This window comes from Eptesicus fuscus, chromosome 15 (assembly GCF_027574615.1).
Source record: "Eptesicus fuscus isolate TK198812 chromosome 15, DD_ASM_mEF_20220401, whole genome shotgun sequence".
NCBI lineage: Eukaryota > Metazoa > Chordata > Mammalia > Chiroptera > Vespertilionidae > Eptesicus > Eptesicus fuscus.
The window spans coordinates 45,956,510-45,983,256 of NC_072487.1; the positions used below are offsets into that span (position 1 = coordinate 45,956,510).

Genomic DNA, 26,747 nt, shown 5'->3' on the forward strand with positions numbered 1-26,747 from the left:
TTTTGTGGGAGGTTTCATATTTTAAAAAAATTTTTTTATTGATTTCAGAGAGGAAGGGAGAGGGAGAAAGAAACAGAAACATCAATGATGAGAGAGATGTGCCGACTGGGATTCAAACTGTGACCTCCTGGTTCATAGACTGCCGCTCAATCACTGAGCCACACCAGCCAAGCATAGTTTTTAAATTAACTGACTTAAAACTCAATGACTACTCTACATCAATGTAATCACATCAAACTAGCCATCACAGATTAAAGAAGTTCCTCCATTCTCTGAGACTCATTATTGTTTGATCAAACCAATGCTTTTGGGTACTACACTTATGTGCCAAGAAAACGGGCTGGATGCATGATAGTTCATAATACAATCTACTCTACTCCTCTAAAGATACAGCTAATCATTTTAGCCTTAGAATCTAGATATATTATCTACCAAATTTGATAAATTTCCAGTATTACCTGAAAGTCCATTAAATGATTTAAGTCATAGTAAAGCTAGCTGTATCCATTTTTGTAATTGTCAGGTTTGTGTCTAAATGGACAAGTAACAACAAAATTACAGTTACTCTTGATTTTTCAGGATAACAGGAATAGAGAGACATGGAAAATTAAACTAATACATATAGTATACAAAAGTCCACTTCATTGGCTTTCTTCCTCTTCCCTTTAGCTACGAATAAATAGCAAAATCATTACCTGTTATTTTAATTATTCTCTTCCCTTCATCTTGAGTGAAGAAGCTAGTGTACAATGACATAGCCTAAAGGCCCTAAGCATGACCAGAGGCCATTTATGATTAACTACTGAGTAATCACAAGTTGAATAAACTTTATAGATAAAAAAATTCCCAGTACATGTAAAGGACTAAAGTTAAATAATATGAAGATAATATAAATGCTCAATTTAAATACAGAAACTGAAACCAACACTACTTTTTTACTTAAGTGTTCCTACAGTTGCGAAATGTAGAATGCATTTTAGCACACAGCCCAACATCACAGCTTAGTGACAAATGCTGAGTTCACAAGGCCAAATTATCAGAAATGTCCTCCCATTTACTTTAGTTAATTATAGTGTATCTCCAGCAGAGGGTCTCTTAATGGATGTCCCTGTACTCATAATTACTTTATATTTTTAAATCTACTTATTTTCTATGTTCATTTAAAATAAGTTAAAATAAATCATTTGCTGTTAATTTAATTTCCTCTCTTTCCTTCATATTTGGAAGGAACTTCTTAAACATTCCAAATCATCAGACAAAGCTTAGGCCACATGTTTCTGTTGTCTCTCAAAACCTGAGGAAGAATCCTATATAATCCTATATAATAAAGAGCTAATATGCAAATGGTCGTCAGGCCCTCATGCCCTCGAGCAGGAACTACTCAGACACTCAACACTGGAGAGCAGGGAATGGGGACCAGCCAGGCACAAATGAGCCTATGAGAGAGGAATGGGGACCAGCCAGGCTGTGGCCCAGGAAGGGACAAGCCGCCTGCTCCGCAGTCCCAGGTGCCAGTGGCTGGGGCTGCAGCCCAGGAAAGGGACAAGTCGCCCGCCCCGCAGTCCCAGGTGCCAGTGGCTGGGGCTGCAGCCCAGGAAAGGGACAAGCCGCCCGCAGGTGCCTGCAGCTGCGGCCGGCCCTAGGCAAAGCTGGCCCGGGTCCTGGGTGCCTTCGGCCGGTCAGAGGGAGGGAATCCTGGGTCCCGGGTGTGGGGTGAGGCAGAGGAGGTTAGGGGTGATCAGGCCAGCAGGGGAGCAGTTAGGGGCGATCAGTCAGGCAGCCAGAGGTCGTTAGGGGTGATCAGGCAGGCAGGCAGGTGAGTGGTTAGGAGCCAGCGGTCCCAGATTGCAAGAGGCAGTTGTACATCCCCTGAGGGGTCCCGGATTGGAGAGAGTGCAGGCCAAGCTGAGGGATCCCCCCCGCCCCGTGCACGAAGTTCATGTACCGGGCCTCTAGTCTTATTATAAAAACTGTGTGTACCCTCGCCAGTGTGGCTCAGTTGGTTGGAGCATCAACCCATACATCAAAAGATCAAACCCAGTTTGGGGATTTGATCCCTGGTCAGGGCGCATAAGGGAGGCAATCAATCATGTTTCTCTCTTACACTGATGTCTCCTCTCTCTCTCTTCCTTCCTCTAAAAATCAGTATTTTTTAAAAAGACCTTATGTTTTTATTTTTTGATTGAAAAACAAAGTAAAAACAGCATGATAATATTCTGTTACCACAAACTTTAAAGAAAATTTTAATACAAAATTTGGGAAGGTTGGTCCTAACTTTTGACCACTTAAACCTAATATAGCTAAATGAATAAATGTGTAAATACCTTTTTGTGTTCTTCATATTCTAATTTACTTAACAACAATGCCTTCTCAAGATCTGCTTCAAACATTTCAGAAGTCAGCTAAAAAAAAAAAAAGTTTCACAATAAATAGATGATAGCATTATACCACACTAGCAAAGTAACTATTGACAATATATACAGGAAAAGAAAAATATGTATTAAAAAACAGTCTGGGTTCTCCAAAGTTATCATCCATGCCAAAGTAAGGAACCCTGTATTTTATAGAAGACTAGAGGCCCGGTGCACGAAAACTCATGCACTCGGAGGGGAGGGGGTGTCCCTCAGCCTGGCCTGCATCCTGTCACAAAACATTGGTGACAGAAACACATCAATTGGTTGCCTCCTGCACAAGGCCGGACCAGGGAAAGAGCCTGCAACTGAGGTATGTGCTCCTGACCAGAATCAAACCCGGGACCCTTTGGTCTGTAAGATTGACGCTCTATCTACTGAGCAAACCGGCAAGGACTTTAAGTTTTGCTATGTTGGCCATGTTTTCTTTTTCTTCAAGTGATTTAAAACTCATAAAATGAAAAGTCTTGTACATAAGTAAATTTAGAGGCGCACTTGGAACTAACAATAACCGTATTTTGTTACTAATATGAAAATTTAAAATACCTATTGACTACTCTGATCTATTCCTTCCTAATTTTTGTTTTCATAAACAGGGATTTCATTTTAGACAAGTTCTTCAAGTGAGCTATACAGTAAGTAGGTCCTTGGGTTACATCGGAGATCCGTTCCTACAGTGCGACATAACACAATTTTCGCCGTAAATCGGAATCCACCCACATTAGCACCTACGTCACTCACATGGAGCACATACACAAGCAGTAATGAAGTGAAACAATAAAAAAAATGTAAAAGAAAGATAACAATTCCTGACCTTTACTTGTGGTAAATCTTACCTTATAATAGACAAATATGCAAATTGACCGCACCTTCGCTATGCCCAAGCCACGCCCACCAACCAAGCCACGCCCATAGACCACGCCCACCAGGAAACCGTTGCAGAGAAGCTGGGGTGTGGCGGAGCCCAAGGCCGGGAAAGCCGCTCGAGGCTTTCCCGGCCTTGGGCGCCAGCGGGGTGCCTGCGCCAATCGCAGGAGACCACTGGGGGTCGGCTCCTGCGATCGGGTAAGCAGGGACGCTGGGTGCAGCCGAGCCCAAGGCCACCGCCCAGGGCCAAGCCCGGACCCTGAAAGAAGGCAGAAGGCGGTGGCCACAGACAAGGCCTGGGTCCCCAGTGCCGGCAGAAAACTGGTGCAGGCAGCCAGGTGAATGAAGGTCTATTGCACGAATCTTCGTGCAAACGGGCTACTAGTAAATAATAAAAAACATAAAGCATATATGTACATATGTCGAAATGACGGAACTTTTTTTTTATAAATAAATGGGAGATGGCGACGTAACCATGAACTGACATACGTCGAGTTTGACATTAACCCGAGGACTGCCTGTATCTGTTTGTTCTTTCATTCATTCATTCCCTGGTATAAACCAAGACTTTAAGTGCTTCTTTAGTAAGGACTCCAATCTCTGAAGCGACTGCATCCCTTGAGAGCTTATAGTTGTACGTATGGAAAATAATACAGTAATTCATAAATAATAATATAATAAACTGTTCTGCAGTCTCACAACTGTAAATCTACTTTTGCCCCACCCTGTATATGTAAACAGACACTCAAGTCTCCCAGTCTCAGTGATCCATTTTTCATGATGGTGATAGCCCCTTTGAGAAAACTTAGAACTAAAGATAAAATCTGTATGATTTTCTGATATTTCCTGATTGTTGAAACAAGGCATCCTCTAAAATTTCCAGGAGACTATGTTCCATTTCTCCTCAGCACAGGAATTTACAGATTGATTTAAAGCAATTTTATAAGAAAAAGATTTCTTTCATGAACTCCTGCTTCAGTTTTATAACTTTTTATTTAAGTACTAGAGGCCCAGCGCAGCCCTGCCCCCTATTGGGGTGTGGGGGGCGATCAGGGGTGGGCTGGCCGGGGGGAGGGGCTGGCGGGAAAGGGAAGGGGGTGGGCGTTTGGCCAACCGGCCCACCCTTGATCGGGGTGGGAGAGTCCAGTAGTGGGCAGTACTTATTAAAGGACAAGTGACCTGGTGCACGGATTTGTGCACATTGAAAGGAAATTAATTAGAAGGTGGCCAGCGGGGCGGGACTGGGCAAGATGGGCCAGACACACCCTGGAGCCAACTTCCTATGGTCCCTCCCCAGCCGGCCGCACCTGGGGTGGCACCATAACTCAAAGGGTGTCTGCAGAGTGAGCAGGGTCCCTCTGGCAGGTGGGGCCTCTCAGCCTGGCCTGCGGGGAGTGGGCCAAAACTGGCTCTCCGACATCCCCTGAGGGGTCCTGGAGTGTAAGAGGGCACTCTGCAAAGTTGCTGTTGTATAGGGTGTGGAATGCAAATGCAAGTGTGCAGTAAACCAGATTCAGGAACAATAGTGCTCCAGCAACAACATAACCCGCTGTCAACGGTGGAATCGCGCGGCTCCATGAGGAATTGGGCTCCCTCCCCTCTGGTTTTGGGGTGCGTCACCTGAGAACCGCCCCTGCAGCTTGGCAGCTCCTGTGTTGAGTGCCCCCTGGTGATCAGTGCACGCCATAGCGACCAGTTGGACAGTCAGACATTTAGCATATTAGCCTTTTATATATATAGATACTTTTGAGAACAGTAACTGGGAAGAATGGGAAAAGAGCAGGTTTGAGCAGAGGAATAAGCTGCAATGCTGGCCAGGGATCAGCCTCAGCGAACCACACAGAGAGCTCTTGGGTCAATGGGGAAAAAAGGAGACATATGTACCTGATTGGGCCGTTCCCTGGCCACAGTGGGCATCATAGCAACCGGTTGTTACGACTTTATGGTTGCTGGCTTTTTATATATATAAAAGATGGTTGATATATCCTACCTAATATTAGACAAATATGCAAATTGACCGTACCTTCGCTATGCCCATGATTGGCCAGGAGGCGCGGGGGGGGGCGGGACTCTGGGTGGCCGGGGTAGCTGATTGGGCCGGCGGGACGCTGAGCTGCGTCGCCAGCAGAGGCACGAGCTCAGCGTCTGCGCCATGGCTGTGCTGTGGCACAGAAGGGGCCTCTGGGGCAGCGAGCTGACGTCCTGCCGCGCGGACCATCAAAAGCGGGGGAGCTGAGTGCCTGAGCGGACAGGCACTCAGCTCCCCCGCAATCGAAAGCAAAAGTGTGGGAGCTGGGTGCCTGTCCGCTCAGGCAGCAGGCCTTTCAGAAGCCTCCGCGGCGCCTGGTGCACCAGCAGACAGGCACCCAGCTCCCCGTGATCGAAAGGGAAATCGTGTAGGGGACCCTACACGTGCATGATTCAATCATGCACTGGGCCTCTAGTAATATTATATTAGTTATGTTAGTTTCAGGTGTACAGCTATGTTCTCTTTAATAACCACATTTACAATCACTATTTACAGTTAATTCTATATTGAACTGGCTTCAATACTCACCACTGGTGCTTTCCAATTGCTGTGCTCTTTATTTAGATTTGCCTTTTAATTGACAGGAGCACATCTCCAAAAAATTTGCAAAAAGGATAGTGGTCGTATGTTTTCTCAGCCCTTGCTTGAGAAATGTATTTCTGAGAATGTATTTAATCAGCAGTCACACAAATGACATTTTGGCTAGATACTGAATTTTTGGTCCTAACATTTCAATTCTGGCATTTAAAGTAGCCAACCTGCAGCTGATAGATGTTCCTCCCTCATCAATGTTTCTAACTCTCTATCCCTCTCCCTTCCTCTCCATAAAATCAATATATTTTAAAAAATAAAGTAGCCAACCTGACTTTTCATCCTTAGTAGGCAATCTGTTTTCTCTTATGCATATATTTATAGTATTATTTCCTTGTTTTCTCATTCTTAAAGTTAAAAACTTTTACAAAGACTTCAGTTTTTTAAAAAAGCTTGAGTTCTTCTTTCAAGCTCAGATTCAAGTCTTAGCTTCTGAACATTTTTTATCAATATTATCTTTAATGACTCTCTCTGTTCTACTTCTTTCAGGGCCACTAACTATGCCTTCGCTGGATTTTAGTTCTGTGTCCAATCTTATGTCAATTTTATTGGCAAAAATTTATCTCGAATTTTCCTTCACACAATTGACTCAATTGTTTTCAGTGTGTACTCTGGTTCTTTAGTCTTTCCAATGAAGTTTTTAATTCTACTATGATTTTACTAGTACTTCCCAGATTTTTTACTTTACCCATCTCCCTTTCAATTTGTCTCTCGCCACTTTTTCATCTCAGTCTATTGTTTCACCTTGTTATATAACACTAGAGGCCTGATGCACGAAATTCATGCAAGAGTAGGCCTTCCTTCCCCCCGCTGCCGGCACCAGCTTCCCTCTGGCACCCGGGACCTGGGTTTCCCTTCAGCCGCCAGCAGGCTTCGGGACCTGGGTTTCCCTCGCAGTCGCGGCTTTGTCCGGAAGGATGTCTGGAAGGATGCCTGGTCTAATTAGCATATTACACTTTTATTATTATAGATTAGTATAAACATTCGTGCACTCGGTGCGGGGGGGAAGGGGGTCTCTCAGCTTGGCCTGCACCTTTCACAGTTTGGGAGCCCTCAGGAAATGTCAGACTGACGACTTAGCGCTGCCGTGGAGGTGGGCCACTGTGCTTGCCAGGCTGTCAGCCTGGCTTATGGCTGAGCAGCACTCTCCCTGTGGAAGTGCACAGACCACCAGGGGGCAGTTTCTGCATTGAGCAATCTTCCCCCTGATGGTCAGTGCGCATCATAGCGACTGGTCATTCCACCATTTGGTTGATTTGCATATTACCCTTTTATTATATAGGATTAGTATCCCCCACCCCGAGTTTTACAAAATTTTCTAGACCCTTGGTTTTTATTATATAAGAAAAAAAAAAATGGAGACTGTCTAAAATTAAATTCTATTCCCCGCAGCAAATCTTTCACTTTGGTCACTAAGTACAATGTTCTTTTCCTTTTATGTAGCAGAAATATTTCTTCATTTGACTTGAGATCACTAAGATCTAGTGTTTGCTCATAAGTAGGTGGGCTAGATGGTTCTTTACTGTCTATCTGGTTGTTGTTTAATGCCAATTCTCAAATTTTATGATGAGGCTTAGCTGACATAAATTTATATTATTGCTTTGGTGATATAGGAGTAGGAAACTTTGTTTTAGCCTAATTTCTCTTTTGTGTTTGAACTAAGCAGCCATATAACAGGCAAAATATCTGTATCTAGCTTTTTGTCTTTCTCAGCCCTCAATACCTGGAATTTCTCATAGTTGTGTTCCTACTGTTTCAGAAAGAATGCCCACCATAATTGTATGTTTTCTGCCTAGTATAGTCACTGCCTGGTCCTTACTTTTAAAATATATTACTCTATACCGTAAAGTAGATTCCAGGTGGAATATTATCTATGTGTCCTTATATGAGGTCAGGGCAAAGTCCTGACCATGTCATTTTGGCAGCAATCAGTAGAAGCAGGAAGCAAGGCAAATAACTGTGCTCAAGTTCCCATATTACACAGAGTGTATTTTGGTGAAAATCTGAATAGTTTTCCTTCATTAATTTTCCAGTGCCCATGGGCCACTGGGAGAAATTCTTTCTGGTGAAGACGCTGTTAAATTGTATTACTGTCTAAACAAACAGATCATTATATTTACATTTGTAAACCAAAAGAATGCTGTGGAAGGGGAAAAAAAAGTATCAAAATCCCTAGAATAATACAAAATGATTTACCCAGTATACCAGTATGTGGAAATATCTTTTGAACAGCACTTTTGTTAGTTCTAGTGTAATAACTGATGCTCATAATGAGCCTAAGGCACTACAAAATCCTAAAGAAAATGCTATAATTAATAGAATTTATGTTAACAGCATAGTTTAGTATAGTCTAATTCTTTTTAGACTAGTAACCAAAGCGTGATAGGTACAGTCACTTTATTAAGCCAAATATCTGCTAGAGCAATACTTATTCCCAATAGATCAAATGTCAGTTTAATAGGTAAGCAAATAAGTAACTGTTAATTTCCCACACATACAGCAGCTCCTAGAGTACATTCCAGGCTCAGTATGTTATTTTCTTGGACACCAAGCACACACACACACACAAAAAAAAGTTAGTCTTAGTTTGGTTATTAATAATATTTAAGAAGCATAAAAAAAAACACAAAATAACAGGTTAAAGAAACAAACAAATGCCATAAACTATTTCACATCAAGGTTGAAAAGGAAAAGTTTCCTGTCAAAGTCCTTTTTTTAGGCAAAACTGTCATACAGTATTTTTACAAAGGACCTCTGGCCCTACAAACATAATTTCCTTACTTAAAATAATTTAATCCTGTTCTACCTTCCCTCTCTCTCATTTGTAAAAAGGGAAATGAATTAAAAACTTCCAAAACAACTGTTTTGAACTGTCAAAACTAACAATAATAAATGTATCAATCTATTTTTCTACTACACAAAAAACAGAACCTCTTATTGAAAGCAGCAAACACGTGAATTAAACCAATACAAAAAGCTCCTCAGAACAGCAGTGTCACAGACTCAGATGTACTGTCATCTTTAAAATGCATGCATACATCCCTAGCTGGTTTGGCTCCGTGGATAGAGTGTTGGATTGTGGACTGAAGGGTCCTGGGTTTGATTCCCAGTCAGGGAACATGCCCGGGTTGCGAGCTCGATCCCCAGTGGGAGGCGTGCAGGAGGTAGCAGTCAATGGTTCTCTCTCATCATTGATGTTTCTGTCTCTTTCTCCCTCTCCCTTCCTCTTTGAATCAATAAGAATATGTTTTTAAAATTAAATGAAATGAAATCAAATCAAATGCATACATTCATTGAAAATCAAAGCAAAATAATTTGATTTACTTAGCTGTACCTGCTCATCTCTTTGTCTCCACTCTTGCCAATTTTCTTCTCGTGTATCCTTCTGTACTGGATTTGGTAAAGAAAGCTCATGTTGAGCATTACAAGTGGCATGGGAAGATTTCTGGGGAATTTTCTTAAAAGCAAGATTCCTGAGCTATAAAACAAAGAATACATTACATTCAATTTGCCAGTCCTGAGATATTAACGGGGGTTTTTTTTAAGTTAAGAAATCAACAATAATTTTACACTCTAAGCACTATTTGTGTGTTTTTTAATCTTTATAGAATATTAAATTCACCTGCATTTGAAATAATGGTTGGTGGATTTCTAGATGAAGTGATTAATAAGTAAAAATGGATTGTACTCTATTATACCATCATTTTAAAGATTCTACTTTACTAAGGAGAATAAGTTTATAGGAATAGAACATTGGTAAGTGTGCTTTTAAAATACAAAACAACAGGATTCAAAAAGATTAAAGTATAATAACTTACAAATTTAAAAATTTAAATAGAAAGAAAAGATAGCTTATGCAATTGTCGCAACTACTTTGCTAATCCTGAAAAATACAGGACTAGTCCTCAAAGTATCATAATGAATTACACCTGTATTGGGTAAACCACTTCCCAACAAGAATAATCAGAGATGAAAAAAGTGAAACAAGAAAGAAAAATATTGAGAGGGTGTCATGGATTGAATTATATTTCTCCCAAAGATATGGTGCTAACCCTCAGTGTCTGTGAAGGTGACCTTATTTGGAAATAGGGTCTTTGCAGGCGTAATCAAGTTAGGAGGCATACTGAATTAGGATAGGCCCTAATCCAATATGACTGGTATCCTTATAAGAAAAGGTGAAGACAAAAATACACAAGGAGAAAGCCAAGCAAGTAACAAGAGGCAAAGATTGGAGTGATGCAGCCACAAGCCAAGGATTGATGGCCACCACAAGGTAAGAAGAGGCAAGGAAGGATTCTACTTTGAGTCTCAGAGAGAACTTTGTTGACACCTTGGCTTGGTCTTCCAGCCTCTAGAACCATTGGAGAATAAATATCTATTGTTTTAAGCCACTTAGTTTGTGATGCTTTGTTATGGACAACTTTAGGGAAACTAGCAAAGAGGCTTTAAATTGAGAATCAATAATTTTAACAAATAATATATGGTTCTGCAAAAGGCAGTGAGGAGATACAAACATCTCTTTAAGTAACTGGTTTCTGCTGTGGAAAAGACATACAGGAAGAGATGCTACTGGAGATGAAGCACTAGCAAGTAGACTGTTATTTTATAGAAAGTGAAGACTAATAGAACTATAACCATGGAATTGGAAAGGGAGGATCCTCAGGCTCATCCTCAGTTACATGTTTTCTTATTCTCTAATGTAAATTCCATTATTACCTTATTTTCTGTTCCCCCACATCATCATTAACTCCAAAAATAAAGTGATGGGCAATAAAAAGTTTTGAAAGACTGGACTTCTGGCCGAAACCGGTTTGGCTCAGTGGATAGAGCGTCGGTCTGCGGACTGAAAGGTCCCAGGTTCGATTCCGGTCAAGGGCATGTACATTGGTTGCGGGCACATCCCTGGTAGGGGGTGTGCAAGAGGCAGCTGGTTGATGTTTCTCTCTCATCGATGTTTCTAGCTCTCTGTCCCTCTCCTTTCCTCTCTGTAAAAAGTCAATAAAATATATTTTTAAAAAAAAGAGAGAGATTTAGAAAGCAATGGTGATAAAAATATAATAGAAACAAACTGAAAAGGCTTGTTTTGTAAGTCTTGGGACATTATAAAATGAATATAAGGGGGGAAAAAACACTTTTACTACTTCTCTCATTAAATTATATTGAAAAAGGTCCTTGCCCTAGCTGATTTGGCTCAGTGGATGGAGCGTCGGCCTGCGGACTGAAGGGTCCCAGGTTCAATTCCAGTCAAGGGCACACATGTGTGGGTTGCAGGCTTGATCCCCAGTGGGGTGTGTGTAGGAGGCAGCCAATCGATGATTCTCTCTCATCATAGATATTTCTCTCTCTCTCTCCCCGCTCCCTTCCTCTCTGAAATCAATAAAAATATAAAAGAAAAAGGTCCTTATATACTCTGACTGCTCCTTCTATTAAAAGACAAACACACAATAAACTGATGAATAAAATAGAACCAGAGGCATGGAAACATGGTACAGACTGTAGAAGCTCAGAGGGAAAGAGTGGGGGGTGGAAAGAGATTAGCCAAAGAACTTATATGCATATATGCTTATTCCAGGGACACAGACAATAGGGTGGTGAAGGCCTGGGGTGGTGGGGGTGCAAAAGGGAGAAAAAAAGGGAGGACATCTATAGTACTCTCAACAATGAAAATATTTTTTGAAAAAGACAAACACAAAGTTGTTTTTCGGCATTTCTTTAAAAAAACAAATGGGCACATTAAATGTTGGTCATGTAACTCAGGTTAAAAATGTCTAAGGTAGAGGGTTTCCCTTTTACTTATTATCCTAACTAGAGGTCCGGTGCATGGATTCGTGCACCAGTGAGGTCCCTCAGCCTGGCCTGTGCCCTCTAAAAATCCGGGACCCCTCAGGGGATGTCAGACTGCCTGTTTTGGCCTGATCCCCACAGGCCAGGCTGAGGGACCCCACTGGTGCATGAATCTGTTGACTGGGCCTCTAGTATGCATATAAGATCTTTGGTTAATCTCTTCCCATCCTCCTCCCTCCACCCTTCCCTCTGAGATTCATCAGTCTGTTCCATGTTTCCATGCCTGTGCATTGAACATCTGTCCCCTGGTGGTCAATGCACATCATAGCTACCGGTTGACCAGTGGCTTAGGCTTTTATATATAGAGAGATAAAAAGAGATGATCATCAAATGCATAAAAATGTATGTTCAGGCTAGTCACAGGATTATTGTCTATAATGGTAAAAAAGAAAATGGGAACCAATCCAAATGTTTATCTCAAGGATTCAATTAAATAAAGTATTGCCGAAACCGGTTTGGCTCAGTGGATAGAGCGTCGGCCTGCGGACTGGAAGGTCCCAGGTTCGATTCCGGTCAAGGGCATATACCTTGGTTGCGGGCACATCCCCAGTAGGGGGTGTGCAGGAGGCAGCTGGTCGATGTTTCTCTCTCATCGACATTTCTAGCTCTCTATCCCTCTCCCTTCCTCCCTGTAAAAATCAATAATAAATAAATAAATAAATAAATAAATAAATAAAGTATGATATAGCCATATAATTAAACTAGAGGCCCGGTGCATGAAATTCATTCACAGGGGTGTGTGTGTGTCCCTCAGCCCAGCCTGCACCCTCTCCAATCTGGGATCCCTCTCACAATCCAGGACTGCTGGCTCCCAACCACTCACCTGCCTGACTGCCTGATTGCCCCTAACCACTTCTACCTGCCAGCCTGATCATCCCCTAACCACTCCCCTGCCAGCATGATCAACGCCTAACTGCTCCCCTCCCAGCCCGATTGCCCCTAACTGCCCTCCCCTGCTGGCCTGGTCACCCCTAACCGCCCTCCCCTGACAGCCTGGTCGCCCATAACTGTCCTCCCCTGCTGGCCCAGTAACCTCTAACTGCCCTCCCCTGCCAGCCTGGTCACCCCTAACTGCTCTCCCCTGCTGGCCTGGTCCCCCCAACTGCCCTCCTCTGCTGGCCTGGTTGCCCCTAACTGCTCTCCCCTGCAGGCCTGATCCCCCCCAACTGCCCTCTTCTGCCAGCCCGGTCACCCCTAACTGCCCTCCCCTGCAGGCCTGATCGCCCCCAATTGCCCTCTCTTGCAGGCCTGGTCCCTCTCAACTGCCCTGATCACCCACAACTGCCCTCCCCTGCCGGCCATCTTGTGGTGGCCACCTTGTGTCCACAAGAGGGCGGCCATCTTTGACCACATGGAGGCAGCCATCTTGTGTTGGAGAGACGGTCAATTTGCATATTTTTCTTTTATTAGATAGGATAATGTGGAGTAATTTAAAATAATGTAGAACTGTATTTACTCATATTGAAAACTGCTCATGGCTAATTAGGAAAAAAAAACAGTATAAAAATCTATACTAATAAAAGCTTAGGTTGCATCTCGCCCTTGCGTCATCACAAGATGGCCGCCACAAGATGGCCAGCAGGGGAGGGCAGTTGTGGGTGATCAGGTCAGCAGGGGAGGGCAGTTGGGGGCGAACACACCAGCAGGAGAGGGCAGTTGGGGGCGATGGGGCCGGCAGGGGAGGGCAGTTGGGGGGGACCGGGCCTGCAGGGGAGGGCCGTTATGGATGACCAGGCCAGCAGGGGAGGGCAGGTAGGAGCGACCAGGCCTGCAGGGCAGGGCAGTTGGGGGCAACCAGTCCTGCAGGGGAGGGCAGTTGGAGGCAACCAGTCCTGCAGGGGAGAACAGTTGGGAGCGACCAGTCCTGCAGGGGAGGGAAGTTGGGGACGACCAGTCCTGCAGGGGAGGGCAGTTGGGGGACCAGTCCTGCAGGGGAGGGCAGTTGGGGGCAACCAGGTCAGCAGGGGAGGGCAATTAGGGGCAATATCAGGCTGGCAGGTGAGGGTAGTTGGGGGCGATGAGGCCAGCAGGGGAGGGCCGTTGGGGGCGATCAGGCCAGCAGGGGAAGGCAGTTGGGGGCAACCAGGTCGGCAGGGGAGGGCAGTTGGGGGCGATCAGGCCTGCAGGGGAAGGCAGTTGGGGGCAACCAGGTCGGCAGGGGAGGGCAGCTGGGGGCCATCGGGCTGGCAGAGGAGGGCAGTTGGGGGCCATCGGGGTGGCAGAGGAGGGCAGCTGGGGGCCATCAGGCCAGCAGGGGAGCAGTTAGGCGTCAATCAGGCCAGCAGGGGAGTGATTAGGGGGCGATCAGGCTGGCAGGTAGAAGCAGTTAGCGGCAATCAGGCACGCAGGCAGGTGAGCGGTTAGGAGTCAGCAGTCCCGGACAGTGAGTGGGATGTCCAACTGCCGGTTTAGGGGTCCCCAGATTGGAGAGGATGCAGGCTGGGCTGAGGGACACCGTTCCCCCCCCCATGCATGAATTTCGTGCACCGGACCTCTAGTCTATTATATAATCCCATTTTTATTTAAGTAAAACATAAATATAGATATATGTGTATTTACATACCTGTTGGTTATATCTCTAGATATATTTACAAATGGTCTTTGTTTCCTTTTAAGACTTTGTTACCTTTTGGAATGAGTACTTAAGCTTCCATAGTCATAAAAAAAAAGGCATTTAAAAACTTTCGTTATATTAAACTGAACTAACAAGCTCTGGGGGATGAGGGAAGGCAAAGAAGTGAAGGGAATGAGCAAAAAAGAAAAAGAGAAAGAACTCGAACTCATGGACACAGACAATAGTGGTGATGGCATGGGAGGAGGTGGAAGCGAGTATAGGGGGGGATAAATGGTGATAAGAAAAAATTAATTTTTTTTCAATGTTCATTACATTGACTTTAAATACACATAAATTTACATCCATTCATTCAAGTCATATTTATCAAGTACCTATGAACCAAGTACTATGGACATATGGTGAACAAGATGGTACCTGTCTTCATGATGCTTGCTTACAGTCTATTAAGAAAGCAAACACAGATCATTATAATTGTTACCTCATTTGCTTCAGTCTGTTGCTGTTCCTTCTTTTTTCTTCTTTTCTCTCTCTTTTTCTCATTTGCAGTTGATTTGCTTGTTTGAGACTTTCCAGGAGTCCTACCTTTGCCTTTTCCAGGCTCAGAATCAGAACCACTACCACTATCCACTTGCAACAGGGCAAAACGAGAAGCAGTAGTGGGAACAGAACTAAGAACTGCTGAGGCCATTGTAAATATTTTTCTTTAAAAATACTTCTGTCAGGAATAATTCCTGTGGAAAGAGAAAAGAAGACAGGTGAATAAAATTTATTCAAGATTCTAGAATAATAACAAATTATTATATACATGCATTTCTCCAGACATGGGACTTAGTAATATTTGGATTCATACCAATAGTTCTATGAGCAATAGCATACTTTTTAACTTAAAAACAACATAAAATTGTATAATAGAAAATAAAATGATATTAGATTTCAGACTAATGCAAGACTACCATCAATATAATGTATTCATTTTTCCATATATAGTTTTCAAAAATTCATGGTTTCCTTTTCTTTTAAATATATTGCTAAAATATATACATAGCCCGGCTGGTGTGGCTCAGTGTCAACCTTTGAACCAGGAGGTTAGGGTTTGATTCAGGGCACATGCCCAGGTTTTGGGCTTGATCCCCAGTAGGGGTTGTGCAGGAGGCAGCCAATCGATGATTCCCTCTTATCATTAACTAGAGGCCCAGTGCACAAAATTCATGCATGGGGAGGGGGTCCCCTCAGCCCAGCCTGCACTCTCTCCAATCCAGGACCCCTCGGGGGACATCCCTCTCACAATCCTGGACTGCTGGCTCCTAATTGCTCACCTGCCTGCCTGCCTGGTCGCCCCTAACTGTCCCCCCTGCTGGCCTGGTCGCCCCTAACTACCCCTCGCTGCTGGCCAGGTTGCCCCAACTGCCCCCTCCTTGCCGGCCTGGTCACTCCTAACTGCCCACCCACGCCGCTGGCCTGGTCACCCCCAACTGCTCCCCTCTGCTGGCCTGGTCACTCCTAACTGCCCCCCACTGCTGGCCTGGTCACCCCCAACTGCCCCCCTCTGCCGGCCTGGTCACCCCTAACTGCCCCCCTCTGCCAGCCTAGTCACCCCTAACTGCCCCCCTCTGCCGGCCTAGTCACCCCCAACTGCCCCCCCGGCCAGCCTGGTCGCCCCTCACAGCCCCCCCACTGGCCTGGTCGCCCCATGCAGCCTGCTTGTTCAGTTGTTTGGTTGTCTCTCACTAACCCCCCTGCTGGCCTGGTCACCCCACACAGCCTGCTTTTTCAGTCGTTTGGTAATCCCTCACTAATTGCCCTGCCGGCTTGGTCGTAGGCAGCCATCGTGTGAGGGCATAAGGGTTAATTTGCATATTACCTCTTTATTATATAGGATGTTTCTATCTCTCCCTCATTCTCCCTCTAAAATCAATAAAAACATATTTTAAAATAATAATTATATATATACACACTAGAGGCCCGTTGCACGAAGATTCGTGCAAGAATTGGCCTTCCTTCCCCTGGCTTCACTCTCGGCCGCCAGGGAGCCTGCAAGTCCTCAGGGAGCCTGCAAGTCCTCGCTCCCGGCCGCCCAGGAGACTACAAGTCCTCGCTCCCGGCTGCCCCGGAGCCTGCAAGTCCTCACTCCTGGCCAGAGCACCGCTCCTGTAGCTCCCTCCACACACCCCCCACCCTTCCCCTTATAGCAGGCGTCCCACCCCGCTCACCACTCCGCGCCTGCATATGCAAATTAACCCGCCAGCTTTGTTCGGTTAATTTGAATACTCACTCCTGGTTGGCTGATGGTTTTCATGGATGTATGGTCAATTTGCCTATTTCTTTTTTATTAGTGTAGATATTTATGGAAAACATCCTACATCAATATGGTTTAAAACAAAAAGTATATATTTATCCCCAACTTCCAAAACAAAAAAAAAAGTAGAAAAGGAAGAACAATCTTATATACAAAAGATTGATCTAAAAATACCTTAAGTATTGATCCTAGCGACTAGTACTAAGTCACAGAATTGAGAGCAAAATAGAGAACTTAAATTCCTGCCAAGAAAACTTTTCAAAATCACCCTCCACATTATCTTTTAGTTCATACATAGCCTCAGTGCACCCTACCAGCCTCGCAGCCCTGCCTGGCACGCCACCTTGGCCTGGCGCCGCCCCCTCACCTGCTCCGCCATCCTGCTGCAGTCTCACTCTTGTTAGGGCCCATCAGGACCCATTGGGCTGGCAGCGCCTCCACTGCCACCTGCTGCCAGTGCCATGTCGCCTACACCCTCCATGTTCTGCGCTGCCCCCTGGTGATCAGCACATGTCATAGCAAACAGTCAAACTCCCAGTCGAAGGACGGCACAAGGGACAATTTGCATATTAGGCTTTTATTATATAGGATTCTCCTGGTGAATGCAGGCATGACCATGTGACTGCCTTTGGTCAGTGAAATATAAGCTTTAAAAAGCTTTAAAGCCCTGGCTGGTGTGGCTCAGTGGATAGAGCGTCGGCCTGCAGACTGAAGGGTCCCAGGTTCGATTCCGGTCAAGGGCATGTACCTTGGTTGCGGGCACATCCCCAGTGGGGGGTGTGCAGGAGGCAGCTCATTGATGTTTCTCTCTCATCGACGTTTCTGACTCTCTCTCCCTCTCCCTTCCTCTCTGTGAAAAATCAATAAAATATATTTAAAAAAAAAAAAAAAAGCTTTAAAAGCCAGAACATGGTTCAACATGTTAGCTTTTCCCTGCTTCTGTGATTGTGGAAAAATATGTTGAGACTGAGAATTCATCAGTGAGATCTGATGGAGTCTGAAACCACAATGAACAAAGTCTTCTTACTAACCTGTGCTGGATATAGGGCAGAGAAAAAGTAGGTTTACAGTTGTATGTGAAACACAGTTTATTCTTATATTATTATTTATTATTGTATTATTTTCCATACAAACTGTAAACCTACTTTTGCCCCACCCTGTATTTAGCTTGAGCAAGAAAGGAACTTTACTTCTTTAAATATCTGAGCTTTTCAAGTTGTTCTTGCAGTGTAACATAGCCTTACCATAACTGGTTATCTTGAACAAATAAATTTCTTTTCCAATTTAAGACTTATATCAAAACTCATTCCATATTTGGATTATTCTGCATTAGTTAAATGTTCACAGATGTCTGTTCAAAAAACCTCTCCAAAGCCCATAGAAATTTTATTTCTATAGCATAGGGTAGAGCTTCCTTATACCAGTGTATCCTCAGATAAATTTTCCCTTTGTCATTGGGGCAGCTAAGAAAACCCTGGAAGAGTGAAGAGATTCTGGGCCAGTCACCACCAGATGTAAGCAACCCTATTTGATGCTTCCCACAGGACAACTCATGCATATGCCACTCTGTAGGTATTTCTCAACTGTGACAAGGGAAGTGCTCAAGCCCCCTGAAATCTATTTCATCAGAAAGCTGCAGAATGCACTGCTGCCCATTATGGTACATATAGTTTTTGGAACTGTTAGTTTGTATTCTTTAGGTGCCCCAAACACAAGGTACACAGTATAGGAAGCAGTAACTGCTGTCAGGAGTAGGGAAGCACAATACTCTTAGTGAGCAAGGTTCCAAACAATGGCCTGAAATCTCTACTTTCACAAACAGAAGATCTTTCCCTCCACTTGCCAATGATATGCCTTTTTAATGGCATAAAAACTAGCTGCAAAGTGACTGCTCAAACAATATAAATATGCTTTCTGCAAACTAGAGCTTCATCATTATTTTAAACACAAGTCCAATTGGATTTGAACTCCTTTCATAATGTCACAAGAAATTTTATATTATTAAATTTTGATGAGAAAAGATTTTAGGTTCTTTAAAAATAATTTCAACTGTTATAAACTACTGAATGGTTATAAAACAAAAATGATTTGTTTTTATTACCTACTCATCCAAACAAAATTTCAATGGAAACTCAATCTGAAGAAAGTCTGGATCAGGGCCCCAGCCAGGTGGCTCAGTTGGTTGGAACATCATTCTGTACACCAAAAAGGTTGCAGTTTGCCTGACCAGTGTGGCTCATTGGTTGAGCATTGACCTATGAAACAGGAGTTCACAGTTCGATTCTTCTGGTTCCAGGCTTCGTCCCCAGTGGGGGAGGGGTAGTGCAGGAGGCAGCCAATCAATGATTCTCTCTCATCATTGATGTTTCCTATCTCCCTCCCTCACTCCCTTCCTCTCTAAAATCAATTAATTAAAAAAAAGTATATATATTTATACACACACACACACACACACACATATATACATATATATATATATATATTATTTATTATTTTTTTTTTTTTAAAGGTTGCAGTTTTGATTCTCAGTCAGGGCACCTACCTAGGTTATGGGTTTAATCCCTGGTAGGGGTCCTTACGGGGAGGCAACCAATTGGTGTTTCTCTCTCTCTCTCTCCCTTCCTCTCTTTAAAATCAAGAAACATATCCTCGGGTGAGGATTTTTTTTAAAAGTCTGGATCAGGAATTGTATATTATTATTTCATGGATAAATTTTACTTAAAAACTTAAGTTTGCCGAAACCGGTTTGGCTCAGTGGATAGAGCGTCGGCCTGCGGACTGAAAGGTCCCAGGTTCGATTCCGGTCAGGGGCATGTACCTTGGTTGCGGGCACATCCCCAGTGGGGGGTGTGCAAGAGGCAGCTGATCGATGTTTCTCTATCATCGATGTTTCTAACTCTCTATCCCTCTCTCTTCCTCTCTGTAAAAAATCAATAAAATATATTTTAAAAAAACAACTTATGTTCACAGAAGCAAGTACAATTTTCTCACTGAAAACTCTGATATGATTCTGAAGTTTTTAATAAATTCAAAATTTAATATTTTCCTAATATCCTTTGTTTTACCTATCCTAATCATATACTATAAAAAATGCAATACATTTATTCCCCACCCAGTTCTATGTAGACATTATAGATCCCCCAGTTTAGGGACAATGGTATACCTATGGTCCTTTATGTTAGTAATGCAGAAGTCAAACAGCAGAAAAGCACTAGACAAGAATGCTGACCTGAAGCAAGAATACCTGAGCAAACTCAACCTGCTGCTTACTGTGAGCCCCTGAACCACTTACTTGATCTGTGTTTCCTCATCTGTGAAACGAACAAGAATGCCCAGCTCACTGATTTGTTAAGATTAAATAAGTTAATGTACTTTACATATAATAATATAACAGTAGTCAGTACAGAACCACTCAAATATAAACACCTACTGGTATTCTTACTATAATTAATTGAAATATGTCTTGAGGTCCTATGAGGCAAAGGAAAATTGGCACAAACTATTTAAAAATTTGGCTAAGCAGGTCTGACTCCACTGCAAAAATGTTTTGAAATTTAAATCAACACCATTCTAAAAGCTAACTAAGGCTTTAATCTTTGAAATGAAAGGAAAAAGTTGTTAGGCATTGAGAAGTAAGTGTTGAGCAGTGAGCCACTGAAAAGGGTCAAAGACCTAATGATTATACCTAATATACTGCAGAAGGAAAACATCAGTCTACTCAAAAACCCAAGAATCACAGTAGGGTCCATGTCTTAAACAGTGGGCATACAGTATACAAACAATAAACTTTAAAATGAATGAAAAATAATAATAAAAGACAGAAAGACAAAGTGAAAAGAAAACATTAGAATACTATTAAGCTGAGAAAATGATAAATATTCAAAAGACAAAATAATTATTTTCCTGAGGAAGCAGCTACCTATGCTATACTACCTCAGCAACCCACATATTAAAATAAAAGAGATTAACCAAAGAACTTACATGCATATATACATAGCCCATGTACACAGACAATAGTGTGGTGAAGGTCTGGTGGTGGTGGGGGGGTGTCAACGAGAGAAAAAAAGGAAACATCTATAATACTTTCAACAATAGAGATACTTTTTTTTAATAAATAATAATTGATAAAATACTCTTTTAGTTTATGAAAAGGTAGAATGAAAAGGGGGAAATGCTCACCTATAATGATCCCTGGTTTGGTCAGCAGTAGAGTGCAAAACAGGAGAACAGGATAGTGGCAGCCACTTGCACTATACTTTACATAATAATAAGTATTAAAGAATAGCTCTACGTAGCAGCTGAGAGAATAGGAGATGGGACAACTGGAAGGGCTCAATCATCTGTGCTACATACTGCACATGATATATAGCCAACACATTGTCTACCGCAATAGCCATTAGAGAAATCTAAATACCCGGTCAAAAGGTACACTAATCAGTACTTCAGAAGTGAAAGAGGGGGAAATGTAAATTTTAAATTAAAAAGGGAATGAAAACATAAAAATAATCCCTAATCTGTAAATATGCATTATGTATATACATACCAAAAAAGAAGAATATGCATGGGACTACTCATTAAGCTTGTTTTTCTTTCTAGAGTTTTCACTATTTCCCCAAGTATTCTATGATGACCATATTTCTTCTATAAGAAAAATATCTCACACAGACAGTAGGGAAGTGAGGGCATGTGCTAGGGGGTGAGAGCGGCTGGGGAGAAGTCAATGGGGGGAAAGGAGACATATGTAATACTTTAAATAATAAAGAATTTAAATTTTTTAAAAAAGAGAAATATCTCATCTTAAAAAGGGAAAATGATCATCTATACCCAAATTCAAAAAGGTAAACATGATGTAATCAATACAATATTGATTTTTCTGCCCTGTATCAAACTTAGAAAGGGCAACTGCAGGTCAGAACTGACAATGAGATGCCTTTGGTCCTTAATGTTAGTGAGGCAGAGGACAAATGACAGACATCATCTGTCAAAGACTGATTATGTTGCATTTTTTGGAAAACATTACCTTCATTAACAAATTTTTCCAAATTTGCAAAAAATATTTTATCAATCCAAGAATTCATTTTTTTTAACCACTGAAGAGAAAAAGGAATAAATAGGCAGACTATGTTGTCATCAGGATTTTTAAATATAATTCAAGGTATGGCTAGGGTTAATATTCCTTCAATCTTGTGTCCTAAAACTCTTGACCTCCATCTCTGGTCTTATTTAAGAAACAATAGGATAAACAGATTCAAATAGAGCTCTTTCTCTTCCCCTACTATTTTCCCTTTCTTTCTCTCTCACAGTTTTTAATATCTCTGCATTTATATACATTTAAATGATATGGACTTAATTAAGTTATACAATGCAAAAAGTGAAGTATAGTGGAGATCCCCTAAGCTGCCTACATTGGTCAGTCTCTGAATGTGGTGGCTAGTGCTATATATTAAACAGACATTTACATAATACTGAACTACTACACAAATTAGATTTTAGTTCAGAAATCTACTTATTACTTCTTATGTTTCTCCTCTTCCCTTTTAGTCTCCTTTTAAAAATAATTTAAAGGCTGCCCTAGCTAGTTTGGCTCAGTGGATAGAGCACTGACCTTCGGACTGAAGGGTCCTGGGTTGGATTCTAATCAAGGGCACATGCCTGGCTGCAGGCTCGATCCCCAGCAGGGGGCGTGCAGGAGGGAGCCAATCAATGATTCTCTCATCACTGATGTTTCTTTCTTTTTTTAAAAACATATTTTTATTGATTTCAGAGAGGAAGGGAGAGATAGAAACATCAATAATGAGAGAGAATCATTGATTGGCTGCCTCTTGCCCACCCCTAACTGGGGATTGAGCCCACAACCCAGGCATGTGCCCTTGACCGGAATCGAACCTGGAACCCTTCACTCCGCAATCCGACGCTCTAGCCACTGAGCCAAACCAGCTAGGGCATGATGTTTCTATCGCTCTCTCCCTCTCCCTTCCTCTTTGAAATCAATAAAAATATTTTAAAAAATAAAATAAAAATAATTTAAAGGCTAATTCAGTTGAAGACAAAATTCACAAGATAAATTAAAAAATAAATGGTTCAGGTCAAAATGCACAAGAAACAAGTTTACAAATATAAATATGCAGGTAGCTCATCACATATAAATATTTAACAATTTCTTAATTACTACCATTAGTAAAAACTATTAATTCCACTATACTTGACAACGCAGCAATATCAAATTATAGGGAAGTCTCCATTTTACATATATTCAATACACCAATTACTTAACTTAGTAATTATAGCATATGTTAGGACTTTTTATAACAATTATCCTTCCTCAGATTTTGCTCCAGCTAAACAACCTAAAATTTCCTGGTCACATATTTAGTTTTACTTGTTCGTATCTTTACACTATTCCTTTTGCCTAAAATGTTCTCCATCTCTTCCACTTAAAACTTGCATTCATTGTTCAAAATCTGCTCAGGTGCTAGCATTTCTGTTTTCTTTGACTGGCCCCTCAAATTAATCATCCCATCCTCTGTAATATTTCTGTCGATTATGCTTACTTTCATTAAGATTATGCTTGCCAGCCGAAACCGGTTTGGCTCAGTGGATAGAGCGTCGGCCTGCGGACTCAAGGGTCCCAGGTTCGATTCCGGTCAAGGGCATGTACCTTGGTTGCGGGCACATCCCTAGTAGGGGGTGTGCAAGAGGCAGCTGATCGATGTTTCTCTCTCTCATCGATGTTTCTAACTCTCTATCCCTCTCTCTTCCTCTCTGTAAAAAATCAATAAAATAAAAAAAATAAAAAAAGATTATGCTTGCCAGCCGGCATGGCTCAGTGGTTGAGCATCAACCTATGAACCAGGAGGTCACAGGTTTGATTCCTGGTCAGGGCACATGCCCAAGCTGCAGGCTCTATCCCCAATGTGGGGTGTGCAGGAGGCAGCAGATCAACGATTCTCATCACTGATGTTTCTTTCTTTCCCTCTCCCATCTTTTCTAATATAAATAAAAATATATTAAAATTTTTAAAGATTATGCTTATTGTTTTGCCTAGCCCCCTACAACCGTGATTTCAACGTCCTACCAAAAACCACAGGACCTAGCACACAAAAGATCAATTTATTAAATTTGGATTTTTTTTCTTTTTTTCAAATCTTTATTGTTGAGAGTATTACAGATGTCCCCTCTTTTCCCCCTATTGCCCCTCTCTACATAGTCCTCCCCCCCACAGGCCTTTACCACCTACTTGATCTGTGTCCATAGGTAATGTATATATACATATAAATTCTTTGGTTAATCTCTTCCCACTCCCACCCCCCTCCTCTCTTCCCTCTGAAATTCATCAGTCTGTTCCATGTTCTGGTTCTATTTATTCATCAGTTTATTTTGTTCATTAGATTCCTTGTTATTTTGATTTTTAGATTCAATTGTTGATAGATAAGTATTTATTGCCATTTTAATGTTCACATTTTTTATCTTTTTCTCCTTAAAGAAGACCCAAAACTTACATTCCCCCAATACAAGGCTATACATGCATTGAAAGATGTGTTCTAAAGTAAAATGGAAAGGAAAATGCAAAATGCTCTATAGATAACCCTCAATTCCATAATGCAAATGTGAATTCAAGATTATTAGCAGTTCAAAGTTGTTTCAATTTAAGTGCCAATCTGCCAACTTATCATCACCACAACTAATTTTGTTTAGGACATATATTTGTTTAGAAAAACAAAATTGGTTTTAAAGTGTTGATTAAAAAGAATTAGGATATATGAGGTGCTTAAAATAAATTATTTCTAAAAATGAATAGCCTAAACTGCAAGCAGCAGGATCTCAAAATGGTTGGTACTGTTGGGTCTCTGCTGAGGTTCTGAAGACCACTGCCACTATGACCTCATCCCTATGACCTCTCTAGGGACAAGATGGATAATAGCTGTGGTCAGACCTCAATTAGGGCACTTCAAAACTGATATATGTGTAAAACCCTCCATCAAGGATAATCACATTTATTCCTTCTTATAAAATAAATGGCATTCATCTTCCATTAACACTATCAACCAGTTAGTCTGATTGGTGTGCCCTCATTGAACTATAACTTACGTTTTTATAAAACAGCACAAAATGAAATGGCATTGAGCATCAATGATTTAATACCTGGTGAAATTTAAAATTTGTATTATTTAATGTTCTGTTCCTCAAATAACACAACTGAACAATATCTTGCACTTTAGCTTCCTGTAAATTTAAGGTTCACAACCAACAAGTGCCAACTGTGTACCAAAACTTTGCTCCCAACACAATTATTGCAAACAAACCATGTCAACTTGGTGGGTCTGCCTTAAATTCTATATTTTCTTCATAAATATTGCCTCCCCTTTCCAATCCGCAGCACCTAATTTCTGTGGGCTGAAAAATCTAAGCAAAAAAGTACAAACAGATACCGAGTGAGGACCTAAGGGATTCTCCCACCAATAAAGCACATGTATTTTTCATTTGCCCCAATGTTCTTTCGGTCAACTTGCAGGTTCTTGCTTTTAGTCTCCCGAGTGAAGCCCCTGTTTGGTGTCTCATAAATAAGTCTGTTGTAAGCATTTATGACAATTAAGAATACCTCCCCCCACTGATTAGGATTTGACTAATACCAACTACGGTATTATAAACCTATTGAGGGGGGTAAAAAAAAAACAACAACCCTATATTTCCAAAGTTTAAATACTTTTTAATACCTTAATTTACCATAAAGTTTCTCCAATATTCTTAGAGCTGCAAGTCAAATTGATTAAACGGACCATTCAGGTTACAGTCCCAAACGTCCTTACTACATAAAACAGACAGGACTGAACGGTAGAGAACATTTTTCACTGACTTTCCAGTAAAAGAAAGATTAGTGCTTCCAGTGGGAGCCATGGCTCCGACTCAATTGTAAAATCTAACTAAAAATGTAAAAAAAAAAAAAAAAATCTAACAGAAGCTGGAAAGAGAAGGCAATTCAATAGGCCAATTTTGTCACTCCTGTTCAGTATCTACTAAAAGCACCCTAGATTCTAGCCATTTCACAAAATTCTGACAGAAGGCTTGTTCCGGGCAATGAACAGCAAAATGGTAATAAATACATTTTTCACAATTAAACAGCCTTCGCGGGGACTCTTCCACAGCTAGCGGCGAGGAGGAGGGGCCCCGTCCTCCGAAAGTAACTCACTGGATACCTCATTCGTGAATGAACGCCAAATTTCACCCGCGGGCCGCGAACCGATGCTCCGAAACTTCCTCGCACCAAGTACGCAGGAAAGAAATGAGGCTGGGCGCGACCCAACTCGAGCAAAGAAGCGGCTTCAAACCCTGAAAGGGAGAAAAGAGCGAGTTCAGGTCGTCGCTCTAGAAATTTCCGAGCGCCAGGATCCCGGAGAGGGAGCGCGATGCCCGGCGGGGAGGGGGCGGCGGCACCTGTCACTCGGCGGCTCGGCGGCCCCCGGGCCCCGGCGCGACCTCGGGAGGCGTCGCCGCCACGGCCCGGCCCGGCCCGGGGCCTGGGGGGGTCTCTCTCCGCCGCCCCCGAACCTGCGCCGCGCGTCGGGGCCGCGGCCCTTTCCGAGGAGCGGCCTCCCGCGCCCTCTGCCCGGCGGCTCCGACCGGCGGGGCCCGTTACCTCAGGCCGAGTCGGGGGCGCGCAGAGCGGCGCGGCCGAGCCGCCGCCGCCACCTCACGGGCGCCGCAGGAGACCCCCGCGACCCCGGCCCGCCCTCCGCGCACTCACCGGGCCTCCCTGGTCGCCGCCGGCTCGGCCCTCCTCGACCTCCCTCCGCGCCGCCGGACTCCCGCGGCTCTCAGGGCGGCCGCCCGGGGCGTTGGGACTGGGCAGGGTCAGGGGGCGCGGGCGGCTCGCGCCGGCGAGGGGCGCGCGGCGGCCCTACCCGCAGACGCCGGCACTAACGGGCCCTGGGGCGCCGGGCCGGGCGGACCGCGGCGGGGAGCGCGGCTGCAGGCTGCGGTGAGGGGCGGGGAGAGGCGGCTGCGAGCCGAGAGCGGGAGGGAAGTCCCGACGGCGGGGGCGGCGTGAGAGCCGCGGGGCGGGGCGGGGGCGGGGCCTGGCGCCGGCCGCCGCGCGCGGGGGTTTGTTTATTTTCTCGGTTGGTTGCGGCGCCGGCG

The 26,747-nt window shown here is 43.2% G+C and overlaps 1 protein-coding gene across 3 annotated transcripts in view; it reads right to left on the reverse strand.

Moving 5' to 3' along the window:
- GKAP1 (G kinase anchoring protein 1) overlaps positions 1-26,434 on the reverse strand; it is a 57,654-nt gene extending 31,220 nt beyond the window's left edge. For 2 of the 3 annotated variants that reach the window (XM_054726823.1, XM_054726821.1), the window contains exons 1-5: positions 26,356-26,434; positions 25,808-25,940; positions 14,796-15,048; positions 9,233-9,376; positions 2,325-2,402 (exon numbers count right to left, since the gene is read on the reverse strand). In XM_054726823.1, coding sequence (XP_054582798.1) covers positions 2,325-2,402; positions 9,233-9,376; positions 14,796-15,005 — 432 coding nt within the window. In that variant the 5' untranslated portion in view covers positions 15,006-15,048; positions 25,808-25,940; positions 26,356-26,434. The remainder of the gene's footprint in view (positions 1-2,324; positions 2,403-9,232; positions 9,377-14,795; positions 15,049-25,807; positions 25,941-26,355) is intronic. The other variant, XM_054726822.1, reaches the window with a different exon arrangement.
- Positions 26,435-26,747: the final 313 nt, after the last annotated feature.